The 20,365-nt window shown below is 33.0% G+C and overlaps 1 protein-coding gene across 2 annotated transcripts in view; it reads left to right on the top strand.

Moving 5' to 3' along the window:
• Nucleotides 1–20,365, top strand: part of LOC114331726 (uncharacterized) — a 163,401-nt gene that overhangs the window by 129,981 nt on the left and 13,055 nt on the right. Inside the window, exon 5 of one of the 2 annotated variants that reach the window (XM_028281354.2) lies at nt 13,269–13,374. The exons of the other annotated variant lie outside the window; for it this stretch is intronic. Within the exon in view, the coding sequence (XP_028137155.1) occupies nt 13,269–13,332 (64 nt within the window). The 3' untranslated portion in view covers nt 13,333–13,374. Of the gene's footprint in view, nt 1–13,268; nt 13,375–20,365 lie in introns of those variants that run through there. 2 annotated transcript variants of the gene reach the window in all.

The raw sequence follows: 20,365 nt of genomic DNA, 5'->3' as shown, positions 1-20,365 counted from the left end.
TCCATTTGGGCTTTTGTTAGAACATCCATCATTTTTCGGTGTTGAACTGTATCAAATGCTTTTTGGTAGTCCACAAAGCAGGTGTAAATATCGCAAGTCATATCTCTGCATCTTTGAAATAAAACCTGTAGACTAAACAGTGCATCTCTTGTACCTACGCCTTTTATGAATCCAAACTGTGTGTCTTGTATTCTCTCTTCGCATAGCTTGTATATTCTACGATGTATAATTTTGAGAAAAAGTTTTAATGTATGGCTCATTAGACTTATTAGCCTATATTCTCCGCACTTTTTTGCTCCCTGTCATGTTCTAAATGTACATAAAGACAGCAATTATTATTTGTGTATCAGCTATAGAATAAAAATAATTACATTGTGTTTCTCACATTGCTTATCTCTAGGAATACGTCATTCACTTAATCTCGACGAAACGAACCAGACAATATCGATGCGTACGCGATCCAAATTGAACGACGAATATCCTTTGTGTTTGTCCCAAAAACCGACAGGCCGTGGTTCGAGACAAGCGACGAACGAACAGCTCCGAAGCGATTCGTCCCGCCGTACAAATTATACGAATATAGCGTTCGCATACAGCTCGGCTCTCATATGTGTACCGAGATTTACATAAACTTTGCTCACGTTGGTTCGTCGCTTTCCATGGATCGTGATGAGTTCGCTGTAAATATATTTTCAACGAATTGGATGCGACCAGTTCGCAAACAGTTCGGCCCGCACATGTGTACCCGGCTAATAGGAAAGGTACGTACCGACTGCACGGTATTTAAATCTCTATAACTAAAAAACCTATGTAACCCCAAAAGTCGGTCGCAGTGAGTCAGAACCAAGATTTTTGAAGGTATGTCCTCTGGAAAGTTGTTTATATCACCGTTGGTCACACTGTTGTTTCAGAAGTTCGAATCTTGGCTACCCTGGACACGTTATTTCCCTTCAACAGTGCGATTAATGATCCTACTGCTTTGTTACCTTTCAGCAACCGTTTATCTATTTCTCTCTATTCGCCTCCTCTATTCCTGTTACTCCAAGGTACTCAAATTCCGTTACCTTCTTAAATTTATACTCTCTCATTCGTCCTTAGAGTGATCCATTATTTTCTTCTGCATTTTCCCCTCTCATTTCCATATACTTGGTTTTTTCTTGGTTTATAGTCTGGCCATATTTTCTAGCCTTTTCGAATTTTGTGAACATTTTTCGAAGTTACATTCTTGAACGCATCAGAAACACTATGCGTTCATCTGCGAAACCTATGCACTTTTGCCTCTTGCTCAGAATCGTGGCGCTTGTCTGGATTTTGGTTCCTCTAATCGTCTTTTTAGTACTAGGTTGAATAAGTCTGTTGACAGGAAGTCTTCCTGTTTTAATCCTCTATTGTATCTGGCTTATTTTTTTTATTATAAAATAGTTTGAATGATGCTGACTGTAATCAAATTACATATTTTAATAAAAACAACTGTTCGCAATAATAATACTAAAAAATGTTGCCTCGATATAGTCATGTGATACCTACTATTTATAAAATTAAATTTAGCAGATATATTTAATAGAAAGGGTAGAATAACTCGTTTTTTAAAGAACCTATGCAAACATTCAATTAAATAGCATTACGTAATATAATTAGTAAATAGTAGTACATTATTTAAAATAACTAAATATAGGTATAATGCCTTATAATAGTAAATATGAACTATTCTCATAATCATTACCAGGTATTCCTCTTCAAATTTTAGTCGCCCTTGAATGATACTTGAACTATAGAGCGTTTCATGTTAAGAACGGAACATTGCCGAGATAGGGCTATGTATTTCTTATGGACGATAGAAGCGCGCCGATGCCACGCCGTCTGATTAAAATGAATCTATATCGGCAAATTAGTAGCAACACGTGCCTGAGAGTTTTGGCAACACTGATCCGCATAAGCCAAACGTTTCGTTCTTAACGTGAAATACAGCATAGTTGAATTTTGATATTATTTTAAGGAACAGTCCACGTATTGGTAATATATTTACATTTTAATCGAGAAAGCGCCTGGTATGAGTTAACAGGTATACAGGGTAACACGTAAAACTTTGGTTTCTAGAATTTATTTGTTGCTGACGTTATTTGTTGGCTTTAGAAGCTTTTTGAACCGCCCTGTATTTGCTGTGAAAGGTATAGGTCTGAAAAAGTATATATTGGCTGTGACAGCTGTATTTGTGTAACTTGAGCTAAAATAAATTTCCTGGGAAAATGTTTTTTGTTTTCTTTTTGTGTCCCAATTCTCCCTATTTGTGCGGCTTATGGAGTGTGAGTGTTTTTAACAATATAGTAGAAGAAAATTATTGTAAAACGTACCAAAATCTACATGTTAATATATTGTAAACGAATCTTTCTTGTGTAATGTGCCAGAAAATTACTTTTGCACCGCTTTTTACTAAAATTTTACAATATAAATTTTGTGTTTATGCTAGCTGTAAGATTTTAAACTGTTGTATTAGTCCAGGCTGTACCGTCCTCCCCGTCAGGTAAACTATTCCGATTTGATTTTTTTGCACAAACTTATTCAAATAGGGGTCCTTATATCAAATCTACAGGGTGGCAGGCGGTACCGTGATCGAAAAATTGTTTAAGCATTTAAAACAAATTCACAAAAACAATTTTTTCACTTCGGACAATTTTTTAGGTCATTTGCATTTGAGTCATTCTGAGCAAAAAAGGTCTCTTGTGATTTTTCTCTAAAATTTATTTTTGTCGAGTTATACGCGATTTAAAATTTGAAAAATGCGAAAATGACCATTTTAAAGGCTTATAACTCGGTTAAAAATTATTATTATGAACGTCAGAAAGTGACCAAATGAAGTTTATAGCCCCCCTACAAGATCCTAAAGAAATTTTTGTCATTATTTTATTACTAAGCTGTTATTGTTAATTGGACGGCCGGAATGGTGCATCTCTTTCGCACTCACCATTGACGGCCGCCTAATACGCGCTTAGCGCTCATTTTTGATAATTAAAAATAACTGCTTAGTAATACACTAATAACTGAAGTTTCTTCAGGATCTTGTAGGGGGACTTTAAACTTTGATTTGGTCACTTCCTGACTTTCATAATAGTAATTTTTAACCGAGTTATTAAGCCTTGAAAATGGCTATTTTCGCGTTTTTTAAATTTTAAATCCGGTATAACTCAACAACAATCGTTTTTTGAGAAAAATCACAAGAGACCTTTTTTGCTCAGAATGGCCAAAATGATCTATAGTCCAGAAAGCCACTGCGCATCCGCTAGGAAAAATATTCGGATTCGGATTTTTTGCACAATCTTACTCAAAAAGGACTCCTTTTAACAAATTTGCATGTTGCCAGGACCAAAAGTGGGTCAAAAATTTTTTAAACGTTTTTTTTTTTTTTAATTATTTTTTTTGCATGGAGCAATTTTTTTAGGTTTTTTGGATCATTCCAAACAGAAAAGGTCTTTAGTGACATTTCTCTAAAGTTGATAGTTTTTGACATATAAGCGATTAAAAATTGCGAAATTGGCCATTTTTAACTCTCAAAAACTATGTGAAAAACTGAAAATTTGAATGTGGCCAAGGTAGGTAGATATTCTTTAAACATCGATTGATGAAATCCCGAAGAGTTTTTTGCAATACAATATTCAAAACTCTTTTGTTTTTTAATTGCTAATCAAGCGTGCGCCACACTATTTTCCACCGACAGTATGGTGCAAATGAAAGGAATAAATTCGTTATTTCGTAAACCGGCGACTTTAAGGAAAAATCCCGAAACAGGTCGATTTTTATTTTTAAGTTATGATATTGTGGCATATATGGTATACTAGTGACGTCATCCATCTGGGCGTGATGACGTAATCGATGATTTTTTTAAATGAGAATAAGGGTCGTATGCTAGCTCATTTGAAAGCTTCTTCAATTCTCTATTCAGTAATATAAACATTTATATAATTATTTATGCAGGGTGTCCTTCTGCTTCTTTTTTGTCAAATAATTTAATTTAATAAAAAAATTTTCTACACCCTGTATAAATAATTATGTAAATGTTTACATTACTGAATAGAGAATTGAAGAACCTTTCAAATGAGCTACCACACGACCCCTATTCTCATTTAAAAAATCATCGATTACGTCATCACACCCAGACGGATGACGTCACTAGTATACCATATATGTCACAATACCATAACTTAAAAATAAAAATCGACCTGTTTCGGGTTTTTTCCTTTAAGTCGCCGGTTTACGAAATGACTGTATACACATGCAATGGTGGAAAATAGTGTCGCGCACGCGTGATTAGAAATTAAAAAACAAAGGAGTTTTGAATACTGTATCGCAAAAAACTCTTCGGGATTTCATCAATCGATGTTTAAAGAATATCTACCTACCTTGGCAACATTCAAATTTTAAGTTTTTCACATAGTTTTTGAAGGTTAAAAATGGCCGATTTCGCCATTTTTCAATTTTTAATCGCTTATATGTCAAAAACTATCAACTTTAGAGAAAAGTCACTAAAGACCTTTTCTGTTTGTAATGATCCAAAAAACCTAAAAGACTTTGTTCCACGCAAAAGAAATAATTTTAGGAAAAAAACAAAAAAAAAACGTTTAAAAAATGTTTGACCAACTTTTGGTCCTGGCAACATGCAAATTTGTTAAAAGGGGTCCTTTTTGAGTAAGATTGTGCAAAAAATCCGAATCGGAATATTTTTCCTAGCGGATGCGCAGTGGCTTTCTGGACTACTAAAAAAATGTTCGAAGTGGAAAAATTATTTGGGTACCGCCTGGCACCCTGTGGATTTGTTATAAGGACCTCTTTTTGAGTAAATTTGTGCAAAAAATAGCGAATCGGAATAATTTACCTAACGGGGGCGACGATACATCCTGGACTAAATGTATCTTTTGTTGCAAGATTAATTTTACGTAATTTTTTTTTTCCAAAAATAGTCTGTTGAAGTATACTGGAATACTGAAAGATAAAGAAAATCTTATGGGCCACAACATCGAAAGCAAATAATGAAGATAAAAGAAAAACATAGTGGGAAACTTAAATGAGCAAGTACTAGTCAAAAGATAAAAATTACAAAAGAAAATCTAGAGCTGGATGAAATAATACCTATATTATGTACTTACAGTTAGAGCCTTGTGAAAATCATGTTTACAAAATAATAAAGACGAGATAATAGCAATAAAGACAAAAGATATGAAAGGCGTGTGAAATCTAAAAGATAGTTATACTTCACCAGAGCTATTATTTATGACATGGAGAAGGATATCTACCAAACATTTAAGATATTTCACTCAGGATCTGTACAAAAATAGCCTAAGTTGGTCGTAGCGAGCTCGAACTTGTATTTTTTTTAGAAATGTATCCTAAAAGTTTTTATCACTATAATTTCCAGCTGAAAAATTTTCCGGGACGTGCATAGCAGTCACTCTCGGCAGTAGGTGCTCTGAGGGTCAGTTCTGAGGTCATATTCTTGTTCAGCAACCCCAAATATCACTGAGATAATCTAGTTGCATCAATTTAGTGCCGAAACTTCAGAAGATGACGTGCCTCAGCAGTAACCGGGGGTCGGTTCTGATGACGTATTCGTATTCAGCAACCCCAAAAACCTCCGATTGACCTGCTTATACAGAGTGTCCAGAAACTCTACCGAAAAACGAAGACAGGAGATTAAGATATTTTAACCCAATTCACCTAGTCGGAAAATGCTTCCTAAGGGAGCTAGAGCTCTTTGAAGATGGCGTCTTGTAATTAGTTTTTCTTAAATAACCCCAGAACCATAGGCGTAACCAGGGGGTGGTTTTGGGGGTTATAACCCCCCTTTTGGATGTAATTTGAGCTCTATACGCTTAACACCGTTATTATTCCATACCCCCCAGAGACTTTCTAGATGTAACCCCCCTTAGGATCATCCTGGTTACACCTCTGCCTAGAACGCTCTTTGAGAAAAATGAAAATTGGTACACATATTTATCTTTCAGAGATAAATCGACTCCATGCATTGCGAATTTCTAGTACCGGTCATAGGCGTCCGTTTTGTGAAGGGCAGCAGTTATTTTATGGCATAACTTTTTTATCTTTAATTTTTAAGCATTTTTGACTCTGGATTATTAATTTGTGAGGTATTCTACGACTGAAAGGTACTCTTGGTTTAGGTCGATAGGATACACCGTTTTCTAGAAAAATCGATTTAAAAATTTTTCTTTTTGAATTTCTAAAAAGAATTTCAAAAAAAATCTATTTAAAAATTCGAAAACTGGTACGTTTATTTATATTTCAGAGATGAATCGATTTCATTAATTGCGAATGTCTAGTACGGGTCATATGCGTCCGTTTTGGGTAGGTCAACGGTTATTTTATCACATAACATTTTTGTCTTTAATTTTTAAGCATTTTGACTCTACATTATTAAGTTATGAGGTATTCTAGTACTAAAAGTTACTCTTGGGTTAAGTTGGTAAAATACACCGTTTTTTTTTTAATTTTTATTCAAATGCAAAAAAACGAAAAATTTTCAATTCGATTTTTCTAGAAAACCGTGTGTCCTACCGACTTAAACCAAGAGTACCTTTTAGTACTAGAATACCGCACAATTTAATAATCCAGTATCAAAAATTCTTAAAAGTTAAAGCCAAAAAAGTTATGTGATAAAATAACCGTTGCCCTACCCAAAACGGACGCCTATGATCTGTACTAGAAATTGGCACTGGATGGAATGGATTTATCTCTGGAAGATATATATACGTACCAATTTTCGTTTTTCTAAATTGAAGCGTTCTGGAGGTATTTAAGAAAAACTAATTACAAGGCGCCATCTTCAAAGAGCTCTAGCTCCCTTATAAAGCATTTTCGGACTAGGAGAATTGAGCTAAATTGTCTTAAAATTATCTGAAAAATCTCCTGTCTTCGTTTGTCGTTAGAGTTTCTGGACACCCTGTATAAGTTCAGCACCGAAATTTGGTCATGATGTTCGTTGGCAGTACCTGGGCATCAGGTGCAAGGGGAGTAGGTTCTGATGGCGTATTTATGCTCAGCGACCCCAAAACCTCTGAGTAACAAAATCTGGCCCTTAATATACCGATTTTGACATGTTTATGCAGTTTTGGGAGAATTTTATTTGAACGTCATCCCGAACACAATGCAAAAGCAAAAAGTTGTAAGTCAATAGCTGTTGTATATATATATATATATATATATATATATATATATATATATATATATATATATATATATATACAACAGCTATTGACTTACAACTTTTTGCTTTTGCTTATTCGGGCTTATATATAAATTCGGGTTCAAAACGTCCTCCGACGTTGTCCGATGCCTTGTTGCCAATATCTTCTATCATTGCAGTTTTCATCTTCTAATCCTCGTACACTCATAGATCGTCTTACTCCTTGTATCCACGTCGTTCTTGGCCTTCCTGTTTTTTGTAGGTATCCATTTCATAATTTTCTTTGACAGTCTTTCCTCCCCCATTCTCTGAACATGTCCGTACCGCGTTAATTGTTTCTTCTCAATGCATTCTACAACCGTTTCCTGTAAATTCATTGTGCTTTACTTCCTCATTTCTAACCCAGTCCAATCTCCATGTTCTACTTGCTCTTCTTAGGGCGTCGCATGTCAGTAGCTTCTATTTTTCTTTTTTGGTGTTCCTTTATTCTTTATTCTCCATGTTTCGGATCCGTATACCAATGTGCTCTTAATCATGGTGTTGTATATTCTCCTTTTTCTTTGTTTCCCTATCTCGGTACTCCACAAAACTCCGTTCAATGATTTAATTATCGTTCTTGCTTTATTTATTCTGCTCTTAATTTCTGCATCGTCAGTACCTTCCTTGTTGAAATTAATTCCCAAATACTTATATTTGTCACAGCTAGGTAGTTATTTTCTGATTATTGTCCAATATCATATCAGTTGAATGCTCACCTAGACATAAATATTGTGTTTTTTCTACACTCATCTGCAGTCCCCATTTGCGAGTCATATATTCCAAATCTTCTTTATCGTTTGCACATATTATCTGATCGTCTGCAAACTGAAGGGTGTACAGGCAGGTGTTGTCGTCGATTTGGATGCCCATTCCACTGCATTTTCTTTTCCATATTGTAAGGGCTTTGGCGACATAAATCTTAAACAGACTCGGTGATATGCAACAACCTTGTCGTAGACCTTTGTTGACTGTAAACAAATCTGTTATTTTGTTTCCTAATTTTACTGCAGATTTCATGTCACTGTATAAATTTTGGACAGTTTTTATGAGAGTAAAGTTAATGTTGGAGTTTTGCAGTACTTCCCATAGTTTCGGTATCGGTATATTGTCATATGCTTTTGGCAAATCTATAAAAACTAGGTGTATTGGCCTATTCCGTTCCAATTTTTTTTCGATGATTTGTTTTAACGGAAATACAGTTCTCTTAAAATTTTTGTATATACTCTGCTTATTGTATTTGTTACTGATATTCCGCGATAATTGCTATATTTTAGCTGTTGCATTTAAAAATCAATTTATTTTTTTCTAAATGCCTTACTCTAATCCGGGACACCCAAGTATGTCTATGAGTTTATTTGATTTTATGCATTAGTCTTCTGGCCTTGGCACATCTTGCTTTAAATCAATGAAAAGTTTATTTCTTTGCATTTGCTTAATTGTTTCATAAAGCGAAAGTAGATTTATATATGTATGTGATATATTTATAAACATATATTTATAGATATCGTCATCGAGCCGCAACAAATATATTAATAACATTAATAATAAAATATTGAAATGGCTTATTGGTTTCTATAAACTTTGAATTATAATGTTGGCGGTAAAATAAACGAAAATATTGCATCATAATATCGTGGCAACTAAATATTCAAAAGTATCTACACTGACCGGCACGAAAAGCAGGCACCACCTTAAAAAGTGGTAATTTTTAATATCTCGAATTTTCTAAACCTGTTGTCCGATTTAAGTGATTTTTTTAATATATTTACCCTTATTGTTTAACAATATTGATGTAATAATATTGTTTAACAATATTGCTGTAATAATATTGTTGCTAAACAAGTAAATTGTCATTGTATACCGGGTATACCAATCAAACTGTGTTTTTTCTCAAAGTTCCCAACACCCCGTGGAATATTCTAGCATTTATAAAATACTGAAATTAAAACCCAACTATAACATCAGGTATTCTTAACATTCTATTCTTTGATTAGGTTTTGATTCATTTGATTGACAAAGGAATTATTATTTGAGGGTGTATACGGGGTGTTTCATTGGGAAACGGAAATACTTTAACGTTGAATAGAGGTCACCGGGCCGGTTCTAGATATACTACATTTTTTACCCTACCGACTTTTATAACCGAGTTACAGGTTGTTTTATCGATTTTGCCGATTTCTTTCCTAAGCCATAACTTTAGAACCACCCTGTATTTTTTTTGATATTTGGTACACATATGTCTCATTCAAAACCCAAACGACCGACATACTAACCATAAGAAAAATCCAGGTACGGATTAACAAAAAATTATAAAGTAATTGTGACCTTAAAACAACACCCTGTATATTCAAATTTTGAAAACCTGTTTGTATATTTGAAAAGAGCACAAAAAAGTAAGTTTAATGGCTCGCTTTAATTTTTCGGCCAGACAATTTTATGACTTTTGAAATTATATTGGATTTTTTAGAACTCTGACATTAAAAAGCAGATATTATTTTAACTTTTAGTTATAAATTATTAAAGTTATATGAATAAATACTCATTTTAAAAATAATCAGTAGGTACTTATTTACCACATTGGAACGAACCAATTACTAATGACAAGAAAAATCCAGGTCCGGATTAACAAAAAAATATAAAGTAATTGTGACCTTGAACCAACACCCTGTATATTGAAATTTTGAAAATTTGTCTGTGCATTTTAAAAAGAGCATAAAAAACTGTGATTAAAGGTTCATTTTAATTTTTTGCGCCGTTGATTTAATTACATCAGTTTTGAAATTATATTGAAATTTAAAAAAACTCTTTAAAAAGCAGGTAGGTATTATTAACTTTTAATAATCTAATGTTAATGAATCAATACTTATTTTAAAAATACTTAATACTTATTTACTACGCTGTCTTCATGGATTCTCTGGATTTGTAGCTGTATGCACATCATTAAAAATTAGAATTGCGAGAATTGGGATGTTTTAATGATTTAGTAAAGAATTCAAAAAACGCTGGACGGAAGGGCCGCCCGAGATCTTTATCGTACCGATCTATTATCGTTATCGTACTAGATACTGACATTCTAGAAAAATAGCAAAGTTACTCGTTATTTTGATATTTTAGAAACACCTTGTATACTTGAAAATATTTTATGGTTCTACGCATCATTAATTCCTGCATTTGAGAAAATGTTCGATGCCACATTTCGGGGACACACTATAGATGTATAGATTATTGCATAAATCAATAGAATATTATAGTCAGAGTTTCATTTCAAATTAGTTCATTTTTCTAAAAAATTAATAGTTTACAATATTTGCATTTCATTCTATTTCTATTACTACAGTCAATGCGCGAGATTAAGAACAAGATATTACCTCCGAATTCTATCCTACTGCATGGATTTTAATGAAATTTTGGGAGTAGCCCAATCTCCTGATTCAAAGTCTATCCTATATACTATGGCGCTTTTTTTATGGGGGCGGCTCCCACCAGTTCTCGGGGGGTGGAACATTTTTATTTTCGAATTACATGGAGAAAAAGAAAGATTTTTAAGAAAATTTAAAAATGAATTCTATAATTTGATCACATTTTTTACAAAAACCATTCATTTTAAACCAGTTCAACTTTTTTAAAGTAGAAATAACACTCTATTAAAAGGTATTGCAAAAGCAAAAAATGCATTTAAATTCTGGTGGATGAGGGGTTAAATGTATGTACTTTTCATTTTTCCTTAAAGTATATTAGTCATATATAGTTATATAGTCATATATAAAGTATATTAGGTCACCGTGTCCTTTTCAATTCTGATGGACAAACTCAACGGTTTCTTATGGATTTTTGGCTGCTAATTACGAATTTCGAGGGTGGAATTCGATTCGAGTGGTCAAAAAATTGTTTATAAACAATTTAATTGTTTATAAATTGTTTATATGGCTCTGGCTCATAAAATAAAAGAGATAAAAAAGAATGTTTCAAATAAAATTTGTTTCCTAATAAAACACGAGGAAACTTGTTCTAAGGAACTCTAGATTTCCGACAATTAGAACTCAAGATATTGTAAAATTAGTGCACAATGCAAGTTGCAAATTGCAAAATTAATATTTTTCGAAGCTTTACCGTTCGTAACTCGGCTTCTACGCATGCAAATGAGCCTTATAAGGTGTCCTTTTAAAGCTTAATTAAGAGGCTTCCAAACAAAGTTTGTTAAATTATTTGATCTTCATTTGTTTTAAAGTTATATCCGTTTGAAATTATAATTTTCTTAAAAAAATTGTACATTAATTTGTTTATAAAGGTTTCAAGCAAACTTAAGCTATAAACATTTATACTTTAATTAACAATAATGATAAAACAACTCAAAAGGAACAATTTGAACTTACGAAAATGTTCGTAAGTTTATTTTTGGCTAAGATGTCGATATTTTAATGGCGCGCTATGAGGCGCAAGATTGGCTCACAGTCAAGTAAGTATGTATTCTTCGACGCTTTATCGATCGTAACTCGGCTTCTACGCATGAAAATGAGCCAATATGTGATATCCATATAAAAATGGATCGAGTTCTTTTGCAGCATCATCATTGCATATAAAACGAGCATTTATGATGTGGCGGCATACACACAATTGACGGGCCTTGATGATGCTGCAAAAGAACTAGATCCACTTTATATGGATATCATATAGATAATTAGACTCTGAAGCCTCAAAAAGTTTTAGTTTTACTGCCTACAAGAACAGACTTGTACCACCATGTAACTGTTAAAATTTCGCTAAGAACTTATGCAGATGTAAAAAAGCTGATATTCCCTGTATGCAGATTTGCAGATGCATGAAAAAAATGTTTGTAAAAATAGTATTAGTAAATAGTATCAACTTACTTTTTAGTTATACTTCTGAAATATTAGGTTTTAATGTTTTTTTCTCATTTAGTGCAAAAAATAGGAGACAATGTAAATAGAATGAAAGGTGATACGAGGTACAGTATGATGATTTAATTATAAGAATTATATGATAAAATTTTATTAGGACCTTCAAAAATGAAAAATGAAGATAACGTATATGTATGCATAGAAATTATAATTTGCATCGAGAAGTTAGCGCGTGAACCTTTACGCGGTGAGCCGATCTTGCGCCTCATAGCGCGCGCCATCAAAATATCGACATCTTAGCCAAAAATAAACTTATGAACATTTTCATAACCTCAAATTGTTCCTTTTGAGTTTTTCTATCATTATTGTTCATTAAAGTATAAATGTTAATAGCTCAAATTTGCTTGAAACCCTTATAAACAAATGAATGTACAATATTTTTAAGAAAATTCTAACTTCAAACGGGTATAACTTTAAAACAAATGAAGATAAGTAATCTAACAAACTTTTTTTGGAAGCCTGTTAATTAAGCTTTAAAACGACATATTCTAGGACTTATTTTCATGCGTAGAAGCCGAGTTACGATCGATAAAGCTTCGAAAAATACTTATTTTGCAATTTGCAGTTTGCATTGTGCACTAATTTTACAATATCTTGAGTTCTAATTGTTAGATTTAAGTTTAGTAAACGGTTTTTTCTTCGTTTTTTATTAAGGAATAAATTTTACTTGAAACATTTTTTTATCTCTTTTAGTTTATGAGCCAGAGCCTTATAAACAATTTATAAACAATTAAATTGTTTATAACAATTTTTTGACCACTCGGATCGAAATCCCCCCTCGAAATTCGTAATCAGCAGCCAAAAATCCATAAGAAACCGTTGAGTTTGTCCATCAGAATTGAATATGACACGGTGACCCCTCTGGCGCCTAGACTACAAGCCATTCACCAAGTTTTCAATAAATCTTCGTTTGTCCGAACATTTGGTTGTTAAGGCTCGTATATTTATTGCAGAGAAACGTATTATCATTGTTTAATAAAGGAATCCGTATTATCCTTTTTAAACAATGGTATTATTAAAGATTAATCAGAAGACAGGTTAATTATTTATAGATATTTGGTACTTTTTGCATAATCTTCTTCATTTTTATTTTGTGTGATCTAGCTACTAATATTTTTCAGGTTTGCCGAAACTAAAAGAGAATCGGATTATATTCCCATGAAAAATTTATCATGTTTTAATTAATTTTATGTTTTTTTTTTTGTTATTTTAATGTTATAACACGTCCACATACTCAAAGCAGGGTACATCCAAAATACCGGTAAAATTGTTACCTCCATTTATTCTTATTTATATTGTAACAACAACTTTTCTTCTACATGAAGATTGAATTTTGCTTCTGTTGGTACCGAAACCGCAGAAATGCTCGATATAAATATTCAAGATTTGGACAAAATAGTCTATATTTTTTAATGTGGTATCTTTTATTTATAACACGAATATAAAATGTTAGTTATATAAGTAATTAAGAAATAGTAAATGAAGTTAAATGAACTTTGCCGTACTTGGCGAAAACAAAGAGTCTTATTAAAAAAACCTATTGCTTGCAGGTCTTTTTTTCCTTTCTTTATAAATTTCTAATACAGGAATGACCACTCAAAAGATCCACCCTGATATTTGGCAATATTCATTGAATTTTGTGAAAATGCTAAACTAGGTCGATTTTTGATTCCTAAGGCAACATTATTTAACAATATAAATATCTCATTTGTCAATGCTGTACCTTCTAGTACCACAAACTTTTATTTTAAGTAGAGAATATACCAAGTGTGACACATATTAAACAGATATTTTGCAGAAGGCATCCATGCTTTTTTCCATATTAATTTTGAAGTTCTTCCCTTTACGTCAAAAACTACATTAAAATGAAATTTTTAATTCAATAAATTCATAATTCAAAATAAAAATTGGAATAAATCCTTTGTAAAAGGTATAAAATTTATTAAAATCCCTAAAGGGCTACATCAGAACAAAACGTTTTCGATTTTATTACAAAATCATCATCAGTGTAAGACAGTCTGGATGCTAGCTGAGCCACCAAAGAAATATAGGGGTAATAACCCTTCAAATATAAAATGTATGCTTTACAGATGCATATTTACTTAAAATGCCTTGTGATGGGCAAAAGGCAACAGGAATAATGCCCTAATGTAAGGTATTTAAATTCCCAACATGTGGGATGCAAAAAAATTGAGTTTACATTCCGATGACTTTATGGCAACTGAAAGTTCTGATCGTTTTGTAATCAATGTATTATCAAATTGAAAAGTAATATACATTTTTGTAATCTGTATTTCAAAAGCTTCCCATTTAAAAAAATCAAAGTTGTGCATGTCACCTGAAGAGTGATTGCGTAAAGTTCGAAACATTTATGTTATAATATACTTCGATTATTTTAAACATCGACCTGTCCAAGCGTTTTGCTTATGTGCTAAAAATAAATGAGTTCAAGGGGGGGGGGTAACACTTATTCCAGCGCACTGTATTTAACTGACTACTATACCATAGCCAAAATGATCGCCAATATTTGAAACTAATAGGCACCAAAAGAAGAAGAAGCTATACAATAAAATTAAAGACTAGATTTTATGTCTACCAGTTATTATCTACCATTGGCGGATCTACGAGGAGGGGAAATGCCCCCACCCCCCAACAAGGTCCAAAATTAAATTATATTAATAAATTGGAATAAGATATCCAGATAACTTTAAAATCGATATTTTAAGTATTTTATTTTTATAAAGTTGGCCAGTAAATAAATGCCAGTCTTACATTATTTTTTCTTTAGATTAATGACCTAAATGTGTTTTTGCGATTATATCAGGAACCTGTCACTAGCAAAATTGGAAAATAGTGCTAAAATTCTCTAAATAAGATTTAATTTGACATACCTTGAACCTTAGGAGCGTAGATACAAAATTTCGGACCAATGCTTTTTAAATACATTCATTTTTTTTCGAATCCTGAGAAAACTAATAAATATGTTTGAAAAACTTAAACGCAGAATGAAAGATTACATTATTGCCGAGGGCCGAAAGTCCCTTAGAATAAACAAAAAGTTTCTTTTGAATGAGATATTTAAAATGAACAGTCACTTAATTTTCTCTTTTTTTTTTTCACCCCTATAACTTATTAAAATAAATATAGAAGTTTTCAGGGACTTTTGGCCTTCGGTAATAACGTAATCTTTCATTCTACGTTTAAATTTTTCATAAATACTTATTAGTTTCCTTAGGATTCGAAAAAAATTAATGCATTTAAATAGCATTGGCCCGAAATTTTGCACCTACGCTCTTAAGTTTTAATTGCTTAACAATTATTGTTTTTTATTAACACATTATGTTTATTTGCATGATTGTCTGTACTACAAACACGGTGTCCAATATGGTATGTCTAGTGTATTTATGTCTTGTTATGTGTAGGTATGTATTGTATTTAAAAGTGTGGTGGGTCTACAAGTAGGAATGCCATTCTAGATTTATCTTTTTTGAAAAGTTGTTGTTACTAAAAATACGTAAAACTCGTTGATGATATTTATAATCCCCATAAAGTATCTGGTGCTTTTAAAATATTTATTCTTAGTACTATGATAACAGATCCAACGAACAGTCTATATTTAGTATATTTTTAGAAAATATGAGAGCGGATATTTCAAATTCGATGTGTTTTTAAAAATTGGCTTATTTGATAAATACTTCTCTTATAGCAAATGCCGTATTTGTTTATGTAGAAAAATCGATTGGCATAACTCATAAATCAATATTAATTCAAAAAAGAAACGCTCTTACCCCATGTTGAAATGTGGTTAGCAGGTGGTGAGGACAGCGTCGAAACGTGCCAAGTGCATCGCGACGGCAAGAAAAGAATTCTTCGATGCTAAACTGGGTATGCGCTTTAACTTTTCTTTGTGTCCATATAGGTTATGTTCCATGTCTTGGTGAATCGTGTCCAGTGTTTTTTATTCCTCTTGTCTTAGAATTTATAATGTTTCTTATATCTTTGTATTGCTAGCAGGTGTTATTGTAGGTCTGCGTCTCATATGGGTTTGATATGTTTGTTATGTTGGGTTAGATTTCTTGACTTCTATAACTACTTTGTTTTGAACTTTTTTATTATGTTTACATGTTCACCCCTTATTACTGGGATTGTCTCAAACTTTTCTTCTAAACGTCTTTTATTATGATCTTCTAGCTAGAGACCATCTTAAGTTTTCGGGGTATTTAGGTAATTTTTTCATATTTGTGGTATATTTAATAACAATTTGCCCAGTACTAGTTTGTGATCTTTCTGTACTTTGCGATGTTAGAGATCTTGTCGAGAAGTTGTTCGGGTATTACTCGTCTATTCGTTATAGACCTGGATCCCGCGTACCAAAAAAAAGTTGATTAATAGCAAGCTGAAAATGTGTTAATAGCTTAACGGTGTCTAGTCGGACAAACTTTGATGTATGGGAACACTGGAACAGGAGAAGTTTTAATTGTGGAACAGGTTAATAATTTGGAACGTCAGACTACGAAAACGTTCTATGTATTTTGTCGGACAGAACTTGCAATTGATTTGTTACAATTTCATTAAACTCTCATGCAAAAATCAGACTGGTATTTATCACTAACTGGGCATTTTAATGAGTCCAACACGAAGAACATGTCAAATGACAGGAACTATATTGGTGATAATAGGCCTGGATCCCGCGTACCAAAAAAAGTTAAATAATAGCAAGCTGAAGATTTGTTAATAGCTTAACGGTGTCTAGTCGGACAAACTTTGATGTACGGGAACACTGGAACAGGGGAAGTTTTAATTGTGGAACAGTTTAAAAATTTGGAACGTCAGATTACGAAAACGTCCCATGTATTTTGTCGGACAGAACTTCCAATTGATTTGTTACCCTTTCATTAAACTCTCATGCAAAAATCAGACTGCTATTACTAACCAACATGATTCTTGTCATTTGACATGTTCTTCGTGTTCCGCTCATTAAAATGCCCATTTGGTGATAAATACCAGTCTGATTTTTGCATGAGAGTTTAATGAAATGGTAACAAATCAATTGGAAATTCTGTCCGACAAAATACATGGAACGATTTCGTAGTCTGACGTTCCAAATTTTTAACCTGTTACACAATTAAAACTTCCCCTGTTCCAGTGTTCCCATACATCAAAGTTTGTCCGACTAGACACCGTTAATCTATTAACAAATTTTCAGCTTGCTATTAATCAACTTTTTTTTGGTACGCAGGATCCAGGTCTATAAATAGCAGTCTGATTTTTTGCATGAGAGTTTGATGAAACGGTAACAAATCAATTGGAAGTTCTGTCTGACAAAATACATGGGGCGTTTTTGTAATCTGACGTTCCAAATTTTTAAACTGTTCCACAATTAAAACTTCTCCTGTTCCAGTGTTCCCGTACATCAAAGTTTGTCCGACTAGACACCGTTAAGCTATTAACAAATTTTCAGCTTGCTGTTATTCGACTTTTTTTTTTGGTACGCGGGATCCAGGCCTATTATTATGTAGTCTATCACTGAGTGTTGTCCCGAGTATTCAAGTCCTACTTGTTTTGGGGTTTATGGGGGAAAATGTGCTGTTTATTCTTAAATCACTGTTTTTTGGTTGTCTATGCTATTAGTCTTTATTCTTGCTTTAAGATCTCCAAGAATTGCTATTTTTGGATGTCTTGGTATCCTGTCCATTGTATCTTGGAGACAATTGTTATAAAATCTTCAGTTTCACTTTCACGTTTGCTATGTCTGTTGCGTTATCTTATATAATATGGAGTTTGCTAGTTTGCAGTTTTCCATAGTCAAGGTCGATTTCAAGATTCTGTGGCTGATGTATTTGATGTCGTTTAAAATTTTTTCGTACAGTAAAAGACGTACTCATAAACTTGCATAATCTCCTTTATCCTTTCCGTTGTAAATGATTAGAAAATTTTGGTATTTTGATTTGATCTCTTGATCTTTTATTTTCTCACGATTTAATATTCCAGCATGCTGCTCGTAAATTGGTATTCTTTCTCTTAGTACTTTTCCGTGCTAAGGTATTTCAATGTTTCTGCCCCGTATCCGGGGCTTTGTGATCGGTTCTAAGGGCGTGTTTTTTACTTATTACTGGGGTAGTTTGCTGGCTGAACACCTACTTAGTAGGGCGCTTAGTGGAACGATTGGCCAGTAGGAAGAAAGGAAGAGGTATATAGACGAAAGGAAAACCTATACTAAAGAGATATTTAGGGTGAATAACTGGAGAAGAGCAGCCAGAGAAAGAGAGGTTGCTGGCTGCTCGATCCATCTAACAGCAGCACTGGCGCAATTGATGGAAGGAGGATTTGAACAAAAACTGGATACGAACGGAGCAGAACAGATAAGGTTGAAGGCATGAGATGGGCTTATGTTCAGCAATAGAAAATTTAGGCTGGACTAAGACGGTGACTTGTGTGGCATGAGATGTACCTATGTGATTAAGAAAATTATGAACATGTAAGCGATTTTTTTAAAAACACAACGTTATTTGAAAAAATCTTTTATCATCAATAATGTATGCCTTTAAATATATTAAACAAGTTATTCCTGCTTAGAAGTATGAATTGCTACTAGGTACTTAGTTAAGTATAAAGCTGCTTATTAATTTTAAATTAGACTTAAATGTTAACGTTTACAAAATATTTTTAAAAAATAGATCACGACTGATATTTTGAAATATTTTACACACAAGTGCTTATCTACAACATACTGAGGGTTATGCAGTAGATATTATTTTTTTATTATAAAGAAAACTTTCTTAATCTTATCTCATGACTTGGAATACAGAAAAGACGCTAGAGGTATTGAACTGGTTACTATACATAGTATTTTAATACGATCAAATACAATAATTTTAATACACGTAAATCATAATGGAAATCGTTTCAGGTTGAGATTCTTTTTAAATTAAAGAGTAAGTGAATATAAATGATATTGTCAAAAAAGTATACGTTTAAAATTACTGGATCAATGTTTGTGGCAAACCTATACTGGGGTCAAACAGCAATAGCAAAAATTAGCAACTAACTTACTGAAAGTGTGGAGATCAAAAGAGGTGTCCGTCAGGGGTGTATCTTATCCCCACTCCTATTCAATATTTATTCCAAGGAAGTATTCAAAAAATGTATGGAAAATGCAAATGAGGGCATAAAAATAAACGGTGAGTTAACGAACAATATAAGATATTCCGATGACACGGTGATCCTTGTCAGTAGCATAAATGAATTACAACAGGAAATGGAAAGGGTTAATTCAGTTAGTGATGAATACGGCCTGAACCTCAACTTCAAGAAGACAAAATGGATGCTGATAAGCAAAAAGTAACAACCTGCTCGACAGTTATGGATAAACAACATACTAATTGACCATGTAGATATGACCATGACCACAAGATGTCATGGAAATCACCAGACATCCTCACTTTCAATCAAACGATCACAACTCAAATAAGTAAGCAGTGAAGAACGTATCTGTCTTAGGGTGTGCTCATTACGGAGACCAAAGGATTGTATCCTCGCTCCGACCCTCGCTCCCTGGTATTTATATTCGTGAAATCCAGGGAGCCAGGATACAATCCTTTGGTCTCCGTAGTAAGCACACCGTTAGGTGTCAGTCTTGAAGAGGCGCAGATGCGACCAGTGATCACTTAATTACGCCTAGATGCTGCTGATGAAAGCTGAAATTTGATTCAAGATAGCTAGGAATAGGAAAGAACCAAACAGGCCTATACGAAAAAAATTCAACGTTGAGAATCTACAATATAACGAGACAAAAATAGAATTCGAACGAGAACTGCGAGCCAAACTAGACGAAAGAAACGACAAAAATTGGCAAACGATTAGCAATACTCTTGTGGATACAAGTGAAAACATTTTGGGCCTAAAGAAATAGTAAATCATCAGAAAACAAGGAACAACATAAAACGCCGCAAAAACATTAATCTAGAATCTAGAACTACTAAATTTCATAAAAGAAGCAGAGAAAGAACGACTTTGTGAAACAATCAAATTTTTAATATTTTTCAAAAGTAAATTATTAAAATCTTGTATAAAGTCTTAACTTGAAACCAAAATGTTTACATCGATTTAAAGCTGAATATTAAATACTTGATCAGCTTTCATACATAGAATCAGTTCAATAACTTCATAAGTATCTATCTTATTTCATTCGTTTATTTAAAAAATACCATTTTTATTC

The sequence above is a fragment of the Diabrotica virgifera genome, chromosome 4 (genome assembly GCF_917563875.1).
Source record: "Diabrotica virgifera virgifera chromosome 4, PGI_DIABVI_V3a".
NCBI lineage: Eukaryota > Metazoa > Arthropoda > Insecta > Coleoptera > Chrysomelidae > Diabrotica > Diabrotica virgifera.
This window is presented reverse-complemented; position numbering and strand designations above follow the sequence as displayed.